The following is a 23,700-nucleotide window of genomic DNA, read 5'->3' as shown; positions in this document are numbered from 1 at the left end:
TCTTGTATCCTTCTCCCCAAAGCAAGTGATGTGAAAGATCTAATAGCATTCGCCATACACTAGAAGAACAAATGTCCAACAGAAGTAGCGTCGTCTTTAATGCTGAGGCTACTCGGGAATTTCCTCGACAGGATTTGGCGGGGTTGGCTCTGGCTGAACACCCTGCTCCGCGGCTTTGGGCTCACTTGGTCCCTGTCCCGGGCGAGGGGCAAATGGGATACCGGAAGTGTATTGGAAAAGATTGCTCTTCTTGGCCGGGCTAGGTGTCGCGGCAGGCGTTTGCTCAGATGGTGTTGGTACGTTAGGTGGAAGCCACTTCAAAGGCTCGCTCTGAGCAACGGGCTCAGGAGCAGGGCCTTCGAGTTGGTAAGGAACAAAGATATCATCTGCATCCATGCTAGGGTGTACGGAAACGGAGGGGATGGCAGGAGAACTCAGGGGAGGAGACATCAGCTGAGTGACTTGCGCAGAGGATTCAAAAGCGGATTGCTCCTGTGAGGGAGACATAATTCTGCTCGACGAGGCAGTGGTAGGTGGTGAAGGGATGCGGGCATTGCCCGGTGCAGGTTGAGTAGGAGAGATATCTTGCGTCTCAACGGAAGCACTGACGGAGGTTTGATCGTGGTTAGTGGCTGGTGATGAGTGTTCAGTACTCGAAGATGCTGCGGCAGGCTTGTATGTGATAGAGGATTCTTTGCCCTTGGCCTTCTCAGCTTCAAGGCGAGCTCGCTCTTTGGCTTCCTTCTGAGACTGGGTGATCAGGTTGATACGAATCTTCTTCATACCAGAGGTGATGCTGTCAATATCATCGCCACCCGTGCTAGATGCACCGTCCTTCTTCGAAGCCTTGGCTGGCGACTTGGCTTTCTGTGCAGCTGTGGTAGGTCGCGAAGGGCCAGCGGTGGTAGTAGCTTTCTTGGTATCCCGAGGTGCTCTTGGTGCAGGTTCCTTGCGAGGGGCAGTAGAAGTCCTTGCCTTCTTGACTGGAGGATTGGCGCTGGCAACGGATTTCGTAGTCATGGGTGAGTTGGGGACTGTACGAGCGTGTTCCACTACCTCAGGCCGATCTGCTTCGTCTGGTGATACATCTCTTGTGAGGGATGCCGGGATCTCACTAAGACGGCGACTGGTCCTCCTCACTGCCGGTTCACCACTGTTTGTTCTCGAAGGAACACCGCGCGCAGCCGCCTTTGGAGAAGTTAGCCTTGCTTCATCACATGACAGTTTATAACTAACCTTGTCCGAAGAGATGGGAGCAGCACCCATTGTTCTTCTACGGATTGTCGGCGCCTTTTCAGTGGTAGACTCGGGAGGGGGCGCTGCCTTGGCTCTCCTCTCACGGAGAGACATTCGCGAGGTTGGACGCGAAGAAGAGGCAGCAGGAGGGTTGGGATCAATGCCCATGATTATTGATTGGCGATCTCGTCTCGCCTTGCTTGCCTCTGCATTCAGTTCCTCAGGCTTACAGCTACCGGTTTGACGAGTAAAAGGAATCAGGAGCTTGCTGAGCTCATGGGCTGCAATGGCCCAAGGAACTTCTGGCGGAGGTGGCGATGGAGGCCTGGTCATAGACGCACCCAAGTTGGACAAACTACGTCGCATCTTGATGGGATCTGAGACCTTAGCCGTTGATGCCTGTGTTGGTGAGAAGTAGGTTGGGAGGGTAGCGCTCTGCGGCTTCTTAGCTGGACCATTTGGAACCTCCATCAAAGCCTCGAGCTCATCCAAATGGGATGGCGACCACCATGATGGGTTGTAAGCATGAACAGAGTCCAATGACGGCTTTTGCTCGAAGCTGTACGACATTTCTCCGGAGAGGGATCCAATCTTCTGTCCCATTTCGACACCAAGTCGGCCAACATTGTCTGGCTCTTGAGCGTAAGTCTGATCTCCAGCAAGTCCACTAAGATGGCTTAGGATACCAGAGCACAAAGCTCGATCGCTATAGCCGCCTTCTAGCACGCTGATCACTCGACCTTCAACGTGAAGTCCTTCTTCAGCTGCCAATTTGACGACATCCTGGGCAATACGGGCATAAAATTCTGTCGGCACGTTGACCTTGTGACGCTGCATTCCTGCGCTCTCCCATTCACTGGCATCAAAGCCAGCAGAGAAGAATATGGCAGCCTTTGGGGGCAAGTTTGATTCTCTCAATCGCTCTGCCTGGTTCCTGAGGTAGTTTCTAACCTTGTCCAAGAGCACAATATACCTGGTCTCGTAGAGTTTCCAGAATTCTTCCTCGGACTTCCATGGCTCCAGATGGACATTCCAAACTGTCTGCCCGTGTGCATTGTCGATACAGATACTGGCGCTTCTAACCTTTTCTTCATCGCCCATTTCACACGGATACGAGTTGATGTCGTGCAAGCTGAAATAGCCAATCGAAGACTTCTTCCATGCTGCCGCATTCTTGGCAGCGTTGTTTCCTCGAGAGTTGTGCTGCCATGTAATGGCTTGAGAGCCATCACCATGGTGAAGATCAAAGTCAATGATAGCAGCATGCGTGAGCCCATGGTTCAGAGCTGCATGCATGATACCAACGTGGACATTATTGACCCAACAGAAGCCCGAAGGATAGGAGGCGGAACAATGATGACCTGGAGGTCGCACGCCAACAAAGGCCCGCTGAGGTCCGGGACCAAAAACAGTGTCGATGGCTTCGCAAACAGCTCCCAGAGCACCCTCCATAGCGTTCAGAGACTCTGAGCAAAGGTAGAGATCACCTTCGTGGAACTTGTCAGCTTTCTCAGCCCCTCTGTTCATCTGTGGTCTCTGCAGCTCCTTTCCCCCCATTGCAAGCTTCGATTCGGCTGCATCGCACATCATTTTGAGCTCTTCCATCCATTTTGTCCCATGCACATTTACTACAGCTGGTGACAAAAGAGAGAGTCTACGTTCTGTCTTCTGTATCCGGAATGGAATGCCATGAATGTCCTCAGCCTCTCTCTTTGGGTGAAGTGGATATTCACCCTCAGAATGTCTTCCACCCAAGCGGACATACGCTGCAGATATACCCAGCACAGCTGCCTTTATTCGTTCCGGGCGTTCGACGATAGTACTGAGAGCGGCACGAGAAGTTCGGGGTCGTGAGAAGCGATGTCCATAGACAGCATCGTTCAGCACGACGATCATCTGGGTTGGGCGAGTGGATTTCGCGCCATGATGCGCCTGCAGCTCGTCGCTCAGATTATCATGTGCAATGGAAATCGCAGTTGGTCGAGGTTTCTCCAGCACAGGAGGAGTAGACGATAGAGGCGATTTGGCCTGAGTTGGTGATATGTGATGCACCACGCTGGAACGTCTCGAAGGAGTCGAACCTGGCCCAATACCGTTAGAGGAGCGCAACGAGTTCATAGACGCCTTTCGTAGTAGTGTAGGTGTGTCCCGAGACGCTTCACGGCTCCGGGACGGGCTACGGGACAGAGCCCGAGCATTTGGTGCAGACGACTGCGACGTGCGACGACCCGATGGACGGAAGGGAGAGGCTGGCTCAGAGGAGAGGCGGGACGGAGCTCGGCCGGGCGAAGTAGAGATAGAGAGTTGATTCAGGGACTGCGTCAAGTCGTCATGTTCGGGCTGTCTGAGATTCCGTGCAGAAGACTGCCGCCGAACCGACAGCGATGGGCGGTTTGGCGAAGCCATGAGGCTGAAGTCGACGGATGAGGAATATCGATAAGACGAAATGGTATGAAACAAAGAGTAGCGTAGCGGGGTTGATCACGGCAGTGGAGGTAAATAAGTTACGGTATGGGGCAAAGACGAGGTAAAGTCAGAGCCAACTGGCCCCTTTGGTCGCCTTTGGAATAGCTCCAACTGCAGGTCCTCTAAGTCTAAGTAAGGCTTGTGCTTAGATGTGGATGTCGGTGGGTGACGTCTTTGCCCCCTTGTTCAGGGACCAGATCGCGTCTGGAGCAACGCGTTGGGGTCACGTGGCTGAAGTTTATGACGCTGTTGTGTTTTGGACATTACCGCATTAGGCGTGCTAGTAAATAACAGTGAGCTCCATACCTCCAATTGGAGGGGTTCACGACGTTTATAAGAAATAGAGCAGATAACTGAGCGAGATTGTGTTTTGTTATAGCGACATTAAGGAGAAACTTCTCGGGTCTTTCAACCCACAGCAAAGTCTATCGTGAGCGGAATATGTACATACAAACTGACCAGATTGAAGAGACAGGCAGGTATCCGTAGTTACGGTAACAGCTCATCAACCCCTGAATATTTGTCGCACAGGACAGCAGCAAACTTGTCGAATTCCGACTGCTGTGCGCTCTCTGACTATAAGATCCCACTAAGGGTTATATGACATTATCTCGTCTAGAATAATAATACGATCTATATAATATATAGTGATTCACATATTGCAGATGTCAAAGTTTCATACTCCGTAGTAGCAGCGCGTACCCAGGACTTATATCCGTGTGTACCCCGTAGATTGTTGGTTTCTGTTCTGAAGGCATGTACTTAGACTGTTGGTTCGGAAGCTCTGAGGGATCAGATAAATTAAAAGTCAGCGATAAATTACCTACCAGATCTTGATCGAAGCTAATCAACATGCTTGATTACCAGCTGAATGTCCAACAAACAAAGGGCTGACCATTCATCCCTAATATTTGGAGCCAACGGCCTAATGATACGAGATCAAATGGTTGCCAATGAAACAATCTCACAGACACCATTAAATGGATAGCACTTTGCCGTTGTGTCGGCCAAGTCTAGAATCACGGCTGTAGAGATCATGTATGTATGCACTCAAGCCCAAGCCCAGACAGAGTGACATGGATGCGTTGACCCAAGCTCAACTGAGTAACCTGGGCGAGCAAGAAACGAAACGTTGGACTCACCGCTAACAAAGACAGCGAGTTTTCTCCAGTCACGGAAATTCATTTCTTCTTCAATCAAGGTCCCTTGTGTCTCGTGGCCCTCGACAACTGGACCCCTCACATTTAAAATGAACCCCAGTCCCAATCGCCCCATGTTGCCGAGACATTTCTGGCCCACTATCGACGGTCCTGTCTCTTTCGCTAGGCTGACTTTGTTTCCGCTTGGTCGGGCGTTTTGAAGGATGCGCTACTACACACGCTGGGATGCGGATGAAAGCCGCTGTCTGTCTGTTCTCATCCCAACATGCAGACGTTCATTGAGGGCTGAGATGCCGACAACTCCGATTAGGCTTCAATAGATTGAATTGAGAGTGAGTGATATGCTGCAAGCAACCGCCTCCGATCTAAAAAAAATGAGCTCCGAGTATCCATACTACCTCCTTGTTAGTGGTCAGCAACAAAATGAGCTTTAAAATAAACTTCCCGTTATGACTAAATGGTTAAATACATACATAAGGTAGTTAGTGCCTTGCATCACAAACAGGGCTGAGCGATTTACGAGGTCATGTCTATCCATACCAGCTTTCAGGCCGAGGAATTTCTTTGCTGGATCTATGACATAGGCTGGTATGAAAGCTGAAGGAAGCTTTGAATCTGGATCAAGGCTGACCTTGGAATGTTCTCCTCGGATCAAGCCACTGAGTAGTAGTTCGTACTCGTCGATATTTGATGCTAATTATGCAGCCATAATCTGCCCACCGGCAGGGGCGTACACCCTTCAGGCTCTACATCCAACAATGTGCTCACAAAAACGCCAAAAGATGCTGTGCGATGCGGGCCCCTTACACGTCTCTGTTTCTGCGAGAAGACACAGCATTAGCAAATTGATACCCCTTGATTTTGCCAAGCCTATGGATTCAACACATTGTTTACGTCTGCCCAGACAATGCGAGCGGAAAACGGCATCGCAATCTCTCCCAGACTCTCATCGTCCTGACATTCAACGTCCTTGGGTGGACGAGCTGGGGTCCTTTTGCTGGGGCCACCTGAAGCCCTTGCAAAGCCTTGTCGACTTTATCTGGGCTAGCTCAGAGGACATCTCAACCCGAGTGGCTTTTTCCTCCACTCCTCTTTCGTGAATCGTCCCCAGTTGCAGGGCACCCCTGGTCTGCCTCCAGCGTCCGTCCCGTTGCGACTCTGCGTCTAAGAGGCGACGGACGTTGACCACCAAATTTCTGCGTGCAATTCAGAGAGATCCTGCTAATCACATCTCAGCCGCACCATGGCGCCCTTGCTAATTGGTCGTCTTGGCCCCAGAACACCTGGAGACTCTGCCTCGTGGCTGCGTGAAGCCCGGAGCTAGCTCATCGCCCTGTCCGCAAGCTTCCTAGCGTCCTGTGTGTCCAGAGTCTGTGTTTGTCAATGGAGCGAAGCGATGAGCCGACCCTGGAAAGGAAAAGGGAAGCTCTGTTCAGCTCAGGTCGGCGTCGTGAATAAATGTCCGACTGTCGGCCCTCCATCCCTGAGGATTGCTTTTTGAAGGAATTGCTGCTTTTCGCTCATATTCATCTGTAGGAGTGACTGTCTTGCCCTGGACCTGACATCGACCCCTAACATTGTGTCAAGACATTCGACTTTCACCAGTTTCATATCTCGATTATCCAATCCTCACAATGAAGGGTGCTGTTCTCTCCGTCCTGGCCAGCGGCGCCGCTGCTCAGATCACATCGATGCCTTTTGCTGCCCTCGGTTTGGGTCCCCATGTCTTCCAGAACAACGCCATCAACCCTACCGACCCCGAATACTCGACCTGCCAGCAAGCTGTAGGAATTGTCCAGGACTGTGTTTCTTCTGTTGGTGGTCTCGACGCTGCTGCGACTGCTGATCCTTCAGCCCTCGTTGCTTGCGCATGCTGTGATGGAAGCAGTAACGCTGCTCCTCTTTACTCTGTCTGCTCCAACTACCTCGAGGATGAGGCTCCTGAGAACACCTCTCAATACGAAGGTGAGTCTTCCTTCTGGTCGTGAGAACAAGGAAATGTGCTAACAAGCTGTTTTAGCTTATGGCACTCTGTACAGCGCTTGCAGATTGAACGCCAAATGTACCGGTGGCTCTGGTGGTTCTGGTGGTTCTGCCAGCGGTAGCCGTCCTACAGCAACTTCAGATGATGAAGATCTCTCCACCATTACTTCCGCTACCAGCCCTGCTGAGCAGACATACGCTGCAGCCTGTTTGTACATGCTCGATATCTTCACTTCATGCACAGCTGAGGATCGCCAATTTACTGAGCTTCCTCCCAGAGAGCAGGCCGAGTGCTACTGGTAAGTTATTCACTTAAACAGCTGAAAATGACACACACTAACGTTTTATAAGCTGCCGTGGCTCTGGGTCCCGCCGAACCTGGACCGATGAGCTCGACAAGTATGCTTCCACTTGCGCTGACTGGGCCCGAACTGGCGAGCCCAAGACCGCCTACTCTGGTATGTGTCTCTTTGAAACGATCTGAGCTTGGACTAACCCGATAATAGTCGCCAAGAACCTTGCTACTTTCTGCGACCGCTTCGACGACGTTTGCTCCCCCTCTGTTACCCGCACTCAAGACTCTGGGTCCAGCGAGACCGACGAGGCCAACACCACCGAGGACTCCGGCTCTCGCCAGACTGGAGCCTCTGGCGACGATGCCTCCACTAGCGAGCAGAACAATGAACCCGTCACAGTCACAGTTCCTGCTCAGCCTTCCAGCACCGACAGCGGTAACAGTGCTTCTTCCGCCCGTGTCGGCTTCGGCGCTGTCCTCGCTGCCGTTGCTGCTCTGGCTATTGCTCTGTAATGGCGCTTATGATGATTAAACCGAGAATCGATGAAGCTTATTCTCGAGTTCTCGGTTCCGACAAGACGTGGTGGATCTAACGACTTATCCGGGTTATTTAATGAAGTGCTGTAGGGAAACTCATGAACAATGCGCAGTCTTATCAGGATATCCTTGGCATTTGAAGCGCCTTCGTATATAGAATCATATTCATTATTCATAATTCACTTTTTAACCAACGCCTCTTGATTGCTGTGCATGCTTCTATTCCGCTGTCAAATCGATGTTGACCCCCTTCAATGCTCCAACTGCCCATTCGGGATACTCTGTTTTATCCGCATAAAGCCAAGCGAAGAACTGTCGCACGAATGTAGGGAATCGATCCTCCATAATGGCCTCCCTGATTTGTCGCATAAGGTTCAATTGATAGTAGACATTGTGAATGGTCAGCAGGTGCGCCGCTACCGTCTCTTTTGAGGCGTTGTGGTGGACAAATGCTCGAGTGACACCCATTCCTCCATCAGCGGTTGGCTTGCAGACCATGCAGTTGCAACCCTCCTCGACAGGCCCGAAATCAGTAGCGTATTTCTTGTTACGGATGTTCAAGACGCCATGTTTTGTGACTGCATTGCCAAATCGGGCTGTTCTTGTTGGCCACACACAATCGAACATGTCGGCTCCTAGCGCAACGCTCACCACCAGATCTTCAGGGTAACCAATGCCCATGACGTATCGCGGCTTCAGGTCAGGGAGCAGTTCTGTGCAAGCTGCTACAACTCTGCAATAATCAGCCTTGGCCTCACCGCCACTCAGCCCACCAATGGCAATGCCCGGGGTATCGCGAGCCAACATCTCGCGACAGCATTCTCGTCGCATGTCGAGATCGAGACCTCCCTGAATGATGCAGAAGAGATTCTGGGACTCTGGTTTCTTGTGAGCTGCAATGCATCGATCTAACCACCGCACACTTCGCTCCATGGCCTCGCGCATACGTGCTTTGTCAGGCGAAGTTGTGACAAGGACATCGTCCAGTTGCATCATAATGTCGCTGCCGATGCTGTTTTGCAGTGACATGGAATGCTCAGGTGTAAGTAACATGGGTGTTCCATCATGCGGGCTCAGAAATTCGACACCTTTCTCAGTAATAGTTGCAAGCTTTAACAAACTGACCATTTGGAATCTAGAAGTTAACGTTAGCCTGGGATTTCTCACCCTAGTAGAGGAAAACTTGCCCTCCACTGTCAGTCAGAATGTTGTGGTTCCATCCTTGAAGCTTATGCGCTCCACCTATCGCATCTAAGACCTCTTGCCCTGGTTTCAAGCCGAGGTGATAGGTGTTGTTTAAACATAAACGGCAACCAGTCTCTTCAAGCTGTTCAGGGGTGATGCCCTTTAGAGACGCTTGAGTTGCAACAGGCATGAACATGGGAAGTTGTACGACGCCATGAGGAAGAGTCAATATTGATGCCCGAGCTCTTGTTGTCTACGTTGAAATATGTGAATTAGTCTTAGACCCCTCGACCCTGGCTTCAACAGCTAAGTGAAGCTATCACCACTGTGAGACTCACGGAGCATTTTGCGACAAGCTCGTGCGTCAAGGCAGGTGACTTGTAAATGTTTGATGACGACGCCATTCTCTTGATAGCTTGCATCTGCTTTAGCCCAGATGTGCCACAATAGAAGAAGAGAAATAATAAAACGCTCCTCTGCTCTTCGTCGTGTTAGTCGCTTGACTGGGTTTTTCAATAAAATGGGAAGTTGTATCAATGAGAGACAGGGTTTCAGTGGGGCTCGGCACTGTCAGACGAAGAGCGAAGCGCTGAGCTGATTGGCCAATGATGCACCGTTCGGGCCATTATCGGTAGATCCCGCCCAAGCTTCAACCTCCAGCGAATTTTCGTCGACTTCAGCTATACGTCCAGGTACTGCTCGTTACGAAGATACCAGAAGGGCAAGCCAATTGAGCTCGCCAAACGGTCTCCGAGTCGAAATGAGCTCTCGCGCTGTTTCGCCCGGAGGGGCATTGTTGAGATCTTCTCGATTATTCTCCCTCCCAAAGCCGTTACCTGAGCCTCAGTCGACAAACTTGCACATTGGCGATCACAAGTCTCCCACGATGACACGACAATACCCGCAGCACCAGTCCATTACATCTCCTCTTTCGTCCCGGGAAAAGGGTGACTGGGGTTTTAAGCGACCATTTCCTCTCAAGTCCACCTTAACGAGCTCAACACCCTTGATCCGAGTCAATGAGGTCGATTCTATCGAGAGTGTCACTGATTTCGCTTCTGCTGCCGACCATACTCTTTCTCTTGAGAAGTTCCAGGAAATGCGAATTCCCCTTTCGATCCCCAAAGGAAACGAGAGAAGCGGCATATCTGTGAGGAATGATGCTTGGCGAAAATCCGTATTTGAGGAGGACCTCGATTTTACCGAGTATCGTCAAGGACGAGTTGATGATAAGCGATGGAAGTTTAGAGGACCATGGCTGGCTAGGATGACTGAGGGTGCTTTTATCGGATATCTTAACAAAAAAGTACGACCTAAGCGAGCTGAGTTCAGACAGCTGCTCAAAACGAGACTTGCTGAGTCTCTTAACTCCAAACGAGCCACGGCTGCCATGGAACAGGGCAAGACTGCGCCAGACCGAATCCGGGCTAAAGACATCACTGAGGATCAGTTTACAGACTATGTGCGCTCTCTGCGAAGTGATCGTGCTACACTGTATGGCCTGGTCTCCAAGTTCCTTGACCTTGCTCCTCTTGGCCAGCCTGTTGGCATTATCCAGACCTTCCTCGCCGCTGGAGACAATGCGGCTGCTGAGAGCCCTTACGGAAAGTCTGGACCTCCTCCTAGCCATCCTTCTGCTGGCATTAGTTATCTGAGAACAAACTCCTACATGGAGAACCACCCTGTCTACGGACCTCAGAAACAACGCACTCCCGTGCTCTCTCGAGTAGTTTACCCCAGGCAAGGCCCCTCACCTGCCAAACTTGGTGTTGGTGGTTTCGTGGCCGACTCACCCCCAGGAGACAACGAGTTCAATACCAGAGACTCCCGTCAAAGGGTTTCGCAGAACAAGAAGATGCTCACTGGCATTACACACCTTGACACAACAACCTTTGGTGGAGCCAAGGCATATGTTAGCCCCGAGACTGCAACAGTCGACCCTAGTGGAAAGGTCGTGCTGCAACTCCGAGAGGCTAACATCGAGGCCCAACTTGTTGCTAGAGAAGCTCAGGGCCGTGCTAAAGTGTACAATGCGACAAAGCAAACACTCAAGAAAACGAGTGAAGAAGCTGATCCTTGGCGAGCCGAGCGTGTCGCTAATGAGCTTATTGGTGATGGGACTGCTTCTACTCCCGAAGAGGATGCTGTGAGCAGCTCCAAGAACTACGGCCTTGATAACGACAACAAGCAATAAAGTGCATGGGTTATGGATGAGGGCTGAGGCGATGTATATCAATGTCATTTAAACCTCTCTGATATTTAGAGAAAATATGTACCAAACAACTGTACAAATAGAATTGAAGCAATTACCCAAGTTACATCTGTCGGTCTGTCATGAAGACCTGCACATTCAAACATATTATGAAAACGGATGCAAGCTTGCATAAATGCATAACGTTCTGGACCAATAATGATGCAGATTGATTCTAAGGTCTAGATATTAGCTAAGCGGGAATGGTCCGCTACACACACACGTGATCTTGCTTAGGGTTAGAAATTCGAGGAAGGAGCGACCCACCCACTCAACACCAAAATTCTAGCTGTAGCGGAAATCTCACACTAGCGACTTTCTTCAAACCTATCGCCCAACGTCCAACAGTCCAATACCGCCAAAATGGGTCGCGTTCGCACCAAGACTGTCAAGAAGTCCGCCAAGGTCATCATTGAGCGTTACTACCCCAAGCTCACCCTGGACTTCGAGACCAACAAGCGTATCTGTGATGAGATCGCTATCATTGCTTCCAAGCGCCTCCGCAACAAGGTTAGAAATACCGGCTCGACGAAAAACAACCAAGGGCAGCAACTGATTCAGGATTTTTAATAGATTGCCGGCTACACTACCCACTTGATGAAGCGAATTCAGCGTGGACCCGTCCGCGGTATCTCCTTCAAGCTTCAGGAGGAGGAGCGTGAGCGCAAGGATCAGTACGTTCCTGAGGTCTCTGCTCTGGACTTCACCCAGAACTCCGAGAGCGGCCAGCTCGACGTCGATGGCGAGACCAAGGATCTCCTCAAACACCTTGGCGTATGTGCCCTTGCGATATTGAATAAAATGGACAAGATGTTAACAATCAATGTAGTTCGAGTCTATTCCCGTCAACGTCATCCCCGTCACTCAGCAGCAGGTTCCCGAGCGTGGTGGACGACGATATGGCGACCGCCCTCGCCGCGACTAAAAAATTGGTATTTGGGATTATTATGATGGGTGTCTGGCATTTACAGGGTTTTACTACTTGGCGTCTTAGGACAGTGAGTGCATAGGTCTCAAAGAAAGATCTTTCGACCCCCCAAGGTGTCGCTGATTCTCTGGATGTCTCCAGAGATGACGCTTGATCGCCAATTACTCTCCTCGCTTCTGTGAATATGACCTTGTCCAAGGCCAGTTCGCACGTTTCAGGAACTGAGCCAAGGGACTGTGATGTTGTTGTCTACATCGATGCGACCAGTATCTAGTAGTGTCATGATGGGGTATCTTCCTATCCTTATTATGGCCCTGTTTATGATACAAAAATCGCCCAACGCCTATCCTACGAATAAATGCTACACACACCTAAAACATGACTTCATCAATCTTTCTTCTTATCCTCCAGGTTGAGTTTTGTTCTGTAGCCCTCAATGAGTAAATGTTCGTCATCGTAGACTTCTGGTTTGTCAGGCGCAGCGGATGGCGCTTTAGGATCATTCTCCTTCAGTGTGATATTCATCTTCTTGCTCTTGCTTTGCGATGCATCTGGTTCACCCCGCTCAAGAGCAAGGGCGGCCTCATCTCGAGCTGCTTGTCTTTGCTCTTCGAGCTTAAGCTGACCAAGCTCTCGGGCAGCTCGGTCAACCTCCGTTTCCTTCGATTTGTCCTCGTCGAGTAAGTCGATCTCAATATCTGGGATACCTGCCCGCTCCCAGGCAGCTGTCTCGTTAAGCTGCACCTTGACATAAAGAGCGCGACGAGCGCACTGGTTGGAGCACCATTTTTCTAGGTCCTCACGCTTCATGATATTCCCGTTGGAAATCTTCCATTGACCGCCCGGACCCGTATTCCTTCGTGGTCGCGAGCAGAGGGTGTAACCGCAAAGCTCGTTCACATTGCGCTCGATTACGAGGTCGTCGTAGTCTGAAGGTTGGAAGAGTCGCACATGAGCCTTGAAGTCGGCGACATCAGATGGAGAAGGATTAGAGGCGTTGTAAGGTTGCTCGCGGACGAGAGGGTACTCGGAGAGGAGGACCAAGCTATCGAGTATTTCTGCTTCCAAGTCTTTACGATGCTGGATGATCTTGGCATGCTCTATGGCGATTTCTCTGGGGTCGGCATTTCGTTCTTTGATAGACTTGGGCTTCTTGAGAATACCCTTTGGCGGTTGTTTGGATGTTGAGGCCATAATTAGTGAGTATTATGGTCTTGAGAAAAGGCAACTCGAATTTGGAGCTCAGAAAGATCCAGAAATGACCCTGTGCCCCGCAACCGCTGCGTCTCTAGGGGAGGAAAGAAAAGTCAGGACCTTGACCCTAAACGATAAAATTATTAGGGTAAATCTAGCCTAAATTTAAGGGACTTTTTACTAAGTTTATTTTAGCACCTTCTTTTTAAGTCCTGAGTTTTCTTGCTCCCCGAGGGGCTTCTGTTTAACAAGTGGCAATCCACTGAAGGAGGGGAGACTGCGAGAAGAACAATTGGACCCTATCAGCTGATGACAAAATAACGAATGTAGGTAGGTTAGTGCTGAAAGTAGCCTGGTAGTGAATGTTTTAATGGCGGCCTCGGGACATTGAAAAGTCCAGTAAACCAATCAAACAAGAATCGAGTCTCCATCATGGATCCCTATGATGATGCACTGTAGCACAAACAAAGAGCAGTCATCAGTCACTTTTTTCATCTGGTTACATTTATATGACAGAAACGGCATAAGCAATGGTTTCAAAGTATGACAGGTCAGTGTTTGTTCATCATCATGCTTGATACAACGCATGGACAATTAGCTAGTTTGTTTTAGAAGCCCAGCCAGTGTTTCTACTAGCTACCCCATGTTGTCATGCCTTGAGCACTCGTTTCGGACTCTTCGGCCATAGTAAGAGATAACTAACGTACGACGCCGCGAATTAAAGATAAAGCTCAATGCGAAGCCAATGCGCCCAAAATCAACTCGTGATTGCTTCCCCAATTTTGTAGGCTCTGCTGCCTGTCTTACATCACTACCATTCACTCCCTAAAGAAACGTAAGTCTTATCGTGATAGTCATGACCGACCATCATCGGAACTAGGCATCAACTGACTATAACTGAACTGGAAACTTCCCTACCAGCTAAACTGGAAGTACCATCATCCACGCGCCTAACACTTTTAGCCGTGAGATGGACGGAGTGACTGGCTCATCGCGCTGACGTCGACAAACGCCCCAGCTCCAGGCCTATGCTCCGCTAAACACCACCCTCCTCCTTGCAACCACCATCTCATCTCTCTCATGCTTTTCCTCTTGAGGATCCGAGCATCCATTCCCACTTAATACTTCCTATCGCATATTAAAAACCGAGCAATCGCCTTCCTACATAGACTGCGCCTTCAAACAACTCATCGCTATATCCTCCCCCGCCTCACTTGATCCCACAGGCTGACGACGCCCCCCTGTCGTGCCCCACACTCAATCAAGCGAGCAAGCAAGCAAGCAAAGCTGTTGACCTACTAGCCTACGACTACCTAATCCACGTACTATAACCTTGTTGCTCCATACAGCCACACGCCCAGAGAAGCTTTGATCCCAGCCTCGGGCAGCGTTTGTCCTGCAAGAGAGCTTCCAGAGGATCAATCACCAGCAAAATGGCCGCGCCATTCAGAGTCAAGGCCATTTACGAGTACTCATCGCCTCATGAGGACGACCTCAACTTTAGTATCGGCCAGGTCATCACTGTTACTGATGAGGAGGACGCCGACTGGTATGGCGGGGAATATGTCGACGACCACGGCGTGAAGCAAGAGGGTATTTTCCCTCGAAACTTTGTCGAGAAGTTTGAGCCTACTGCACCTCCTCGTCCAGCTCGAACCCGTACTAAGAAAGAGCCCGAACCTGCTCAACCCGCCGAAGATATCGCTTCTCCCCCACCGCCACCTGTTCAACAAGAGGCTCCTTCAATCCCCGCGCCCGAACCTGAGCCCGAGATCGAAGAAGCCCATGAACCCATACATAAGCAGTCGGCTCCCGAACCGGCTGCCCCGGCCATCCCGGAGCCTGTTACTTCAAAGCCCGCCGAACCCGTTCAGGCTACAGCTCCCCCGCCTGTTGCAGTTCCTAAACCCGAGCCTCCAGCCCCCGCTCCTCAAGCTCCGGTTGCCGCTTCGCCAAAGCCCAAGCCCTCCGGGCCTCCCCCCAAGGCAGAGAAGCCTCCTGCTAGCTCGTTCAAGGATCGCATTGCGGCGTTTAACAAGCCCGCAGCGCCTCCTGTTGCGCCCTTTAAGCCAAGTGGTCTGGCTGGCTCCGGTACAGGTTTTATAAAAAAGCCGTTTGTGGCTCCTCCTCCCAGTCGCAATGCTTTCATACCTCCACCGCAGCAGACCCCAACCGCCAAGGTGTACCGGCGCGACGAGGATCCTGAAATCAAGGAGCGGGAGGCAGAAACCCAAGGACAGGCCGAGAGGGCCGGACTTGTGCCAAGTGAAGGTCAGGGTGGCGAAGATGAAGATCAACCTAAGCCTACAAGTTTAAAGGAGCGCATTGCACTGCTTCAGAAGCAGCAGCAGGAGCAAGCGGCACGACATGCCGATCTTGCTGCCAAGAAGGAGAAACCGAAAAAGCCTCACAAGAAGCGCGAGAGTGTTGGGCATATTGATACTCCGGTCGAGGCGGAGGCTTCACCTCAAGAGCCTCATGCTCCTCTTGAGCGCAGAGACACACAGGATACTGAGGTCAGAACATCTATGGACGAGCCACGACAAAATCGCATGCCTCCACCTCCACGCCGTAGGTCTTCCAAGGGACCTGCAGTGGAACCTGTCCACGATGGTAATGAGGCGGATATGTCTGGCGCGGGTGACACAACCGAAGGCAATGATGACTTAGCGGAGCGGGATGATAGTGATGGTGTGGCTAGGAATGCACCACGAGCACCTGCATTGCCTATACACGCGGGTCCTCCCCCTGAGGCACCAACATCAAGGAAGGAGGATAGCGAGGAAGCGGACGAGGAAGAGGAAGAAGAGGAGGAAATGGATCCTGAAGTCAGGCGTAAAGAGGAGTTACGGGCGAGAATGGCCAAGATGAGTGGTGGTATGGGTTTCCATGGCATGTTTGGTGCCCCTATGCCAGCGCCAGCGCCGCCTCCCAAAAAAAAGAAGGCCCCAAAGCCAGAGCGAACATCGATCGACGAAACTGTCGAGGATGCATCGCCAACCAGCCATGCTGCACCACCTGTTCCCACTATGATGGCTTTGCCTGGATTTGGCGGTTCAAGTAAACCTGAGGAGCCGTCCCGTCCTGAGGAACATGAACCAGCTGCCCGAGCGCCACCACCTCCTGTGCCGTCTCAGCCGCCCCGAGTTCCAGAGCATGCAGAGATGGCAGAGGAGGAAGCAGAGGGTGACATTACTCCCGCTCCTCACACTGCACCTACGGGTATGTCCCATCAGATATCAAGATCTTCCGTAGTTTGGATGCTAACCGTCACACAGTTCCTCCTCGAGATCCAGCAGGCCCTCCTCCTATTCCCGGTAGTCGAGGAGTACCCCCTCCTGTGCCATCTGAATGTAAGTTAACGCCCATTCGAAGAAAATCGTAATTCTCATTAGTTTCAGCTCGGCCTCCTCCCGCACCTCCCGCCGATGTGAAGTCTCAGTCCGAAGGATCTCAGTCGGGCGATGAGCTCTCTGGTGGCCGTGATAGCGATCGAGAAGGCTCTGTAGCTGCCGCAAGGTCTCCTCCTATGGCACCACCGCCAGTTCAACCCCCTCACTTGCCTGCGAGATCGCCACCACTGTCCCCTACCCGCGAGGAGTTCAGCCCTACATCTCCTAAACCCAATGCTAGCAATAGATTAAGTCGACTGCCGCCACCTATTCCAGGGTCTGCACCAGCTCTACCAGCGCAGAGTCGGCCGCCTCCCCCGCCTCCACCAGGTGGTCTTCGTCGACAGTCCACCCAAGACTCTCATGCACAGCATACCAGGGGACCTCCTCAGGCTGGCGAAGAAGAAGCTGAGGAACTTACCGAGTATGAGGGTGATTACGATACGGATATTGCTTCTTCAGTCCCCCATAAAGACGCTCTGAAGTCACACGCCCGTGAATCAAGCCTTGAAGATAACAGTATTCTATCGCCAGTCTCAGATGCTCCTCCTAAACTACCACCCCCTATTCCCACAGGCACGGCCCCCAGAGCTGTTCCACCGCCTGTCCCTTCGCAGCCGCCTCCTGAGAATATGCGGCAATCAATTGATACACCTCGCGCTGCTCCTCCACCGCCTCCACCTACGGATAACAAGCGACAGTCTATTGACGTGCCACGCGCAGGTCTACTTCCTCCTCAGCCGCCTCAGTCGCCTCGCCTGGAAGAAGACTATGATCCCTACAATTATTCAGCACCTCCTGGAGGACATGGTTACGCGCCCAGAACGCCCAAGATTGAAGAGGAGGGTATCTTTCCCCAATCGCCATCTGTTACTTCTCCTATAGATCGAAGACCTCCACCCCCTCCAGGTGTGCCAGCAGGTCGTACTTCAGGGCGACAATCTTTAGACATTTCGAGGGCTGCTGCCGGAAACAGACGATCTATGGATGTCCACCGACCATCAATGTCGATGGAGTCAGGTTTTATTGCGAATGACTTGGACCTGGCTATCCAGAGTGGCTGGTGGAAGCAATCTAACCAAGTACCTCCCGTTCTCCAGGGACGTAAAGATATTTACTTTGAGGCCGAAGAGTCGACATCTACCAATGGCGGCCAACAAACGACGATAACTCGCGAAATCTTTATCTTATATCAAGACTACTCACAAACCTTCTTGACAATTCGATACGACCCTTACGATGCATCAGATGTTCAACTTGAGCAACGCCACGAGCCCCCGCCGCGTCCCCTCCGCCAGGATCAGATGGAAGAGTTTTATGAGCGATTTGGTCGCCACATCTCGACGGCTGCAGCTGCCAAGAAAGACTCTGTTGTTGCGGACGGCACTCCTCAAGGTCTCGTTCTAGAACTTCTCAAGCCTTATAAGGATGCTCTTCCTCCTGTTGGCACTCGTGCCTACGGTGCCCTTGTCTATTCAAACATGGCCAATGCATCAACTCAACAGAACGACGTGATTCGTGCTGGCGACATCATTACAATCCGCAATGCCAAGTTTCAAGGCAAGCATGGTCCTATGCACGCGAAGTATTCTGCCGAGGTGGGCAAACCGGACCACGTCGCTGTAGTATCTGAGTGGGATGGCACCAAGAAGAAGGTGCGCGCATGGGAGCAAGGTCGTGAGAGCAAGAAGGTCAAGGTAGAGAGCTTCAAGCTTGATGACCTTCGTAGTGGAGAGGTCAAGATCTGGCGCGTCATGCCGCGGAGCTGGGTTGGCTGGAACAGCCAGTCCTAGTGCAGCTGTGGATGGCGTAGCGAGGGCGATGGCGATCTCTAGGAAAAGATGTCCACGATGATGATGACGACGAATAATAGGATGAGTTCAAGACTGGTAGCTGGGCCGTGGCTGTATCCTCAGGCGTTGAATGGTGGGTTCAGGATTCGAGAGCGTTACAGGAGGAGAAGGAAACGATGCGCAGCGAGGTGTGTGCTCAGATAAGAAACTGTAGGACATGAGTGGAACATGAGAGATTTAGTTAGTTGTAAAGCAGTTCGATTCAGTAGGCTATGTTAGGTATCGACCAATGCGTCTTATCCTGTGCCACCTCTCAGATTCACTTTCAGCATCTCACACATTGAGAATCCCATGATGGTCTCTGTTAAACAAAGTCTCGCATGAATCCGAGACATCATCTATTTCAGACACGGCCCGGCCGTCGATGCAGCGGTTCCACGGCCACGTTTCTATCTCTGACCGGCTACAACTGAGGCCTTGGAGAGTTAAATTGTATAAGCGCAAGGAAGCACGGTGTCCTTCGTTACTTCGATCGACAAGATCTTCATATGGCGGAGAATTGAGCATCAAATCATATCTTGGATGACAGTTTGACAGGTGGATGGTATTGCAAAAGCGCATGGCATGCTACCTAAAAGGGTACATAATTCGCATGGGACAGTATCAAAAAAAAAAAAAAAAAAGAAAGATGGTGGACACGAGGTCTTGGAGCTTCGAGATTTGAAGTTTGTGTAAGCAGGAAGAATACGAGTGAACTCATCAGATTCCGTGACCATGGGTGGAGTGGTAGGAGGATCTGTTCGTCAGGTCACCCCTCAATAGCATCGGGAAGTGTAGGGGAAAAGATTTCATAATGACTAGCAAGATACCTTGCACACGGGGATAGGATAGCTTAACTTAATGCCTGATGAATAATGCTCAACTTGGATCGTGTGGTCACGGCGGCAGGCAAAGGATGGACATGGCCCACGTTGAAACGCACAGGACAACTTGTACACAAAATCTCGCGTGTCAGTGACCTACACTCATGATTCAACAAATAGCTGATTCCCATCAAGTTGTTAGGCACAATGCGCAGATGCATGGGAAGAGGCGGCAGAAAAGGTGCAGGGTCCGAAGGTCCGGCTGTCGTCCATTCGGAACTCAGCCAAATCATCCATGCATCGACTGTTCTCGCCTCGAGGGGACTTCTTGTTCATTGTGCAGGAGCCTGATAGTGGCATATTCCACCGACGGGCCGGTACCTCCATCTCCAACACGTGAATATGAAGAGAAGCGCGGGGAAAACAGCCGTACGTTCAGGCGGAAAGTGAGGCGTCAGATGTTTCTCAGCCTGAACTTAGGGTATGTGGCTACGCTCGGTTATCATGGTCGAGGTGCTGTTGGCGGCTATCGATTCTGAGGCCAGACTCTATATGCCTCTAAGCTTCACTCCGAGCCTTCGTTATGAGCCCAATCAACTCAGGGCCATGATGTTTTCAACTTCTGGATTGAGTAACTGCATCTCGAAAGTTACAGTACGTCGCTAGCTTAGTTCCCGTAGCATTGCGTCAAGCCGACCTGCTGGTCTCGGCTAGGTGCAGTAGTGAAAGATGGACGAGGAAACAGATCAACTGCGCTAACAAGCGGCTTAGGTCGAGATGATGGAGAAGATTGGGTCTGGCCTGAGACAAAGTGAGGTCAGCTCGGTGACCTCGAGACTCGAAGCTTACCAAAGAAGCTGCGGTGCTTGTGACATGACGACATAAGATTCTGATGAGTGGTGTATCCGCAACTACAGCTTTGTGTAGGTGAGCGAAAGTGGAAATGTGTCTGCATCTGCTCTGATTGGGTAGTCAAAGGGATGCTGTAAGCAAGTCCCGTTTCTTCAAGATTCTCGCAGACGGTTCCTTCGTTCCAAGATTACGGCCTCATGATGGTCAGGCACAGGAACGGCGCAATGCCAAGGGACCTCCAAATACGACGACTTGACGATTGAAATGAGTCCCAGGCCATGGACACGATCTTAGTTTGCGTGCTCGTTTGGCCAGAGGAGAAGACTGATCTTGCGATTGGCCAAATCGTTTCATTAAACAGGGGCCAGAGCCCCCGACGACGAATGGGCTGTCAACACATGAGCAAGTACTGCATCTCGATGGGTCGACTTGATGGTCATAAATCACCTTTGGCTTGCATGTTCAGCGCGTGCGATGCGAACCAAGAGGTGGGATGAAGCTGCAGGGCTTTGGGAGCAAGAAAACGTCAGAGGTTAGAGCAGGATGCCAGAATGAACTCGCCAAAGAGCCCCCCCTGAGTGTAGACTGACTTGCCTAAATTCTTTTATCACTTAGGGTCAAGGTCCCAAAGTTTTCTTGCTTCCCCAAGCAGGGTACAACAAACAGTGCCCGAACCTAGGTTGAAGACCATGTCGGTCGTGTAACTGAGAAAGTCTGGCAGCGTGTACAGAAATGTTGTACGACTCACTCTCAATTTGATAGTGTAACGACGAATAGTGACGTGTATGAAACCTGAATGCTTCAAAGTATAGAAGGCGTCTCAAGTCCTACACGCTAGGACGCATGATGATGGAGGTGTTGGGTTCCAAAGCAAGGTATTCTCCTGGGTGTCAAGATCGAATTCTGAGAAATACCGAGTTCCATCCGCCAAACTCCATACTGACGATCCATTTGTGACGACAGCAAGAAGAGACATAGCTGTCGTGCTTCGTGATTGCTGCCTTCGACGAGCTGCCCCATGACATCTTGTCCAAGTGTGTATCATGGGCCAGCTCAGTCATGAATGAGTTGGCCGACCCGCCGCGTGAATCTTGACGCCGGGATATGTATGGAGCGGGACGGGCCAGTGATTTGATTCAGTCAATTAACCTATTGGCAGCTTACCTTAGCAAATCCATCTGGCGCAGCAGACAAATCGCCGAGGCTGATGCTGTAAACTGTGGATAGTGAAATTCATAATGGACCACCAGTGATCATTTTAGGCTCTTGCCTAGCGTACCCTTGTCATGACATCTCCCTAAATAGAAGCACTTAAGACTAGTCAATGGCGGAGTAGAGGACATCGCAGCCTGGCATTCCCATTCACCGCAGGCCATGTCAAAGGATGTGGCTCTGTTGAGTTGAATCATCATTACAGCCTCGTCACCGACATTGCCAGCGAATAGATAGATAATTTCAACCTCATTAACGAGGCACACACGGCAGACAGAGAAGGCTGACGCGTTCGATCATGAGATTCTAGTGTTAGCGGTAGACCCAAACTACCTTACCTATACCTACCTATTCGACTATTCAAGGTTATGCAACCCAGAGCGAGAGAAAACGAAGAGGTGAGATGCCGTGGGATCCAATCGGCCTTGCATATGAGATCCCGGGGTCACCGTGGTGGTCTTAGACATTCTGGATCAATGAGAGAAGCCAAAGAGATCCATGAATGCTGAGTGAAGAATTGACTTGGATGGTTAAGATCAGGCTTGGTTGGTGGAAGCTGAAAATGGTATGGAGTAACTTAGTGGATGGTGAAGGAAACCCCAAAGATGCAAGGATCTGGCGTAATGATACACAGACGGGAACCAGGAAGGTAACTTCTCATAAACTCAGATGACTACCAGTATTAACCAGAAGTTTGAAGTTGATACAGTACAAAATTGACGTTTGACTGACTCGGATAGAATATGAGAAAGAAATATTTACTGTGTATGTGCATTCGTGATGCCTCAGGTGGCATGTCTTGAAGCCTGAGACACCTATTATCGCAGCTGGCACCTTCCGTGATGTAAATCAAACCAGCAGATGGAGGACGACACGGGAAGATAATCGGAAAACACTCTAGAAAATGGAGGAAGGAGAGATGACTCAAATCACCTCGTGACCTAAGCGAGGCATCTCGATAAACAATATCTCCTCATCTCAATCACAAAGTCAGGAACTCTCCCCAAAATCAGCACAAAGATCCAACAAACGAACCTTGCCAGGCAACTGACCGGACTTTACAGAGCCTAGAGAGCCTGTCTACCGTGCAGTACAGTACTAATGCTAGGCTACACAGTGCACATGCACGCACTCAACCAGCCGGGACGTGTCCCAGAAATCCGCCATTCCTCCTTTGGGTCATGGTCCTGAGACGTCCAGTGCCAGGGCACGTTACCTACTTATTCGGATTCATCAGTGATTAAGAATAAATGGGTCGTAAGCCAACACACGACGAGCCGAGTTTCAACAGCCTCGCACGCCTCGCTCCACCAAATACTGCACTGAGATACAGAGGGCAAGGGCTTCGTGGGGGAACCTGAAGGGGAGCACAGCTGGCTCTGCGTGGTGGTGAAAGATTGGCGGGTGGTAACGTTAGGGGTCCTCCAAGCATGGAAAGAAACGGATCTGTGCTCATCTACCTCCTCCGTACAGCAGGCAATGACCTCTAACGAAGCACGCAAGTGCGTTAATTATTCGGCCTTGGTCCGAGACCACCCTGAAAAAACTTCTCTGTTCTGTTGACGACCATCTTCATCGCCGCAGTCGAGACAACTCTAGTAATCAAGCTTACAGACCTCTACTGACGCTATCCTTGATCGACCACCATTTCAGTGAGATCCCATCGATCGGCGGGCATCAGAATCCGCCATCCTGACTGAGAAACGATTGTCGCCCATGACCCCAGGAAGACCGAATCGACGGGACGGAGGAAACAGCCCACCCATGGTGTGACTATGAGCTCGACATGAGCTCCAAACAGCCACTGCACCCTAGCTGTGGCCTGTCCCCGTGTGGTACACCGTCACAACGTCTTCACACGCGCACCCTCTTGCTCACTCTAGTGGCCGAGCACTGGCCGATGCACACTAGGGATCTCATCCGGGGCAGTCTTTGGCTCTGCTCCCCCACGAAAGACGTGTTGTACGGTCCGCGGATAGGACTAGAGTCCTCTACTTCCTACTGTAGAGCGCCATGCCTCAGGCGCCTGTCCCCGATACAGACAGTCGGTTGCGTGTCAAAATCTGGAATGCATCGCCTGGGGTTTTCAGCCACCTACCGTTCAAGTCGCCTCCCTAAGAGTGACCAACTTTTTCTGGCGCTGCCTGTGACCCGATTGTCTGCCCACCGTTGACTTTACGGTAGCAATGCTTTAATTAATGGCAACGCAACGTACTGCTCAGTCTTTGCCGACACCTACCTGTCTCTTCCAGCCAACAATAATAAAGTGCAGCCCAGAGATACTAGGGCTGCAACAGTGTCACTGCTGGCTGCATACAAGAGACACTAGGGGGTGTCTATTGAAGGTTAAGCA

The 23,700-nt window shown here is 51.1% G+C and overlaps 7 protein-coding genes; 4 read left to right on the top strand and 3 right to left on the bottom strand.

The window, feature by feature from the left end:
- Window positions 1-108: 108 nt before the first annotated feature.
- FFUJ_08772 (related to histone deacetylase HOS3) lies at window positions 109-3,642 on the bottom strand (the record flags this gene model as incomplete). XM_023580489.1 has 2 exons in its annotated part: window positions 109-1,188; window positions 1,237-3,642. The coding sequence occupies 2 exons, from the start codon at window positions 3,640-3,642 to the stop codon at window positions 109-111; spliced, it is 3,486 nt and encodes a 1,161-aa protein (XP_023433258.1).
- Window positions 3,643-6,496: 2,854 nt separating this feature from the next.
- Window positions 6,497-7,653, top strand: FFUJ_08773 (uncharacterized protein; the record flags this gene model as incomplete). XM_023580488.1 has 4 exons in its annotated part: window positions 6,497-6,827; window positions 6,883-7,144; window positions 7,197-7,303; window positions 7,352-7,653. The coding sequence occupies 4 exons, from the start codon at window positions 6,497-6,499 to the stop codon at window positions 7,651-7,653; spliced, it is 1,002 nt and encodes a 333-aa protein (XP_023433257.1).
- A 243-nt stretch (window positions 7,654-7,896) lies between these two features.
- On the bottom strand, window positions 7,897-8,805 carry FFUJ_08774 (probable tRNA-guanine transglycosylase; the record flags this gene model as incomplete). Its single annotated transcript, XM_023580487.1, has 1 exon — window positions 7,897-8,805. One exon carries the CDS (start codon window positions 8,803-8,805, stop codon window positions 7,897-7,899), a length of 909 nt encoding a protein of 302 aa, XP_023433256.1.
- Window positions 8,806-9,622: 817 nt separating this feature from the next.
- On the top strand, window positions 9,623-11,056 carry FFUJ_08775 (uncharacterized protein; the record flags this gene model as incomplete). The annotated part of the gene is made up of 1 exon (XM_023580486.1): window positions 9,623-11,056. One exon carries the CDS (start codon window positions 9,623-9,625, stop codon window positions 11,054-11,056), a length of 1,434 nt encoding a protein of 477 aa, XP_023433255.1.
- A 420-nt stretch (window positions 11,057-11,476) lies between these two features.
- Window positions 11,477-12,038, top strand: FFUJ_08776 (probable ribosomal protein L17.e, cytosolic; the record flags this gene model as incomplete). XM_023580485.1 has 3 exons in its annotated part: window positions 11,477-11,623; window positions 11,687-11,887; window positions 11,943-12,038. The coding sequence occupies 3 exons, from the start codon at window positions 11,477-11,479 to the stop codon at window positions 12,036-12,038; spliced, it is 444 nt and encodes a 147-aa protein (XP_023433254.1).
- Window positions 12,039-12,428: 390 nt separating this feature from the next.
- On the bottom strand, window positions 12,429-13,235 carry FFUJ_08777 (uncharacterized protein; the record flags this gene model as incomplete). The annotated part of the gene is made up of 1 exon (XM_023580483.1): window positions 12,429-13,235. One exon carries the CDS (start codon window positions 13,233-13,235, stop codon window positions 12,429-12,431), a length of 807 nt encoding a protein of 268 aa, XP_023433253.1.
- Window positions 13,236-14,668: 1,433 nt separating this feature from the next.
- Window positions 14,669-18,420, top strand: FFUJ_08778 (related to myosin tail region-interacting protein MTI1; the record flags this gene model as incomplete). XM_023580482.1 has 3 exons in its annotated part: window positions 14,669-16,457; window positions 16,514-16,588; window positions 16,637-18,420. The coding sequence occupies 3 exons, from the start codon at window positions 14,669-14,671 to the stop codon at window positions 18,418-18,420; spliced, it is 3,648 nt and encodes a 1,215-aa protein (XP_023433252.1).
- Between the last annotated feature and the right edge of the window lie 5,280 nt (window positions 18,421-23,700).

The sequence above is a fragment of the Fusarium fujikuroi genome, chromosome FFUJ_chr07 (assembly GCF_900079805.1).
Source record: "Fusarium fujikuroi IMI 58289 draft genome, chromosome FFUJ_chr07".
In the NCBI taxonomy this organism is placed as follows: domain Eukaryota; kingdom Fungi; phylum Ascomycota; class Sordariomycetes; order Hypocreales; family Nectriaceae; genus Fusarium; species Fusarium fujikuroi.
Note: the sequence above shows the minus strand (reverse complement) of the source record. Positions and strands in the feature narration are given on the sequence as shown.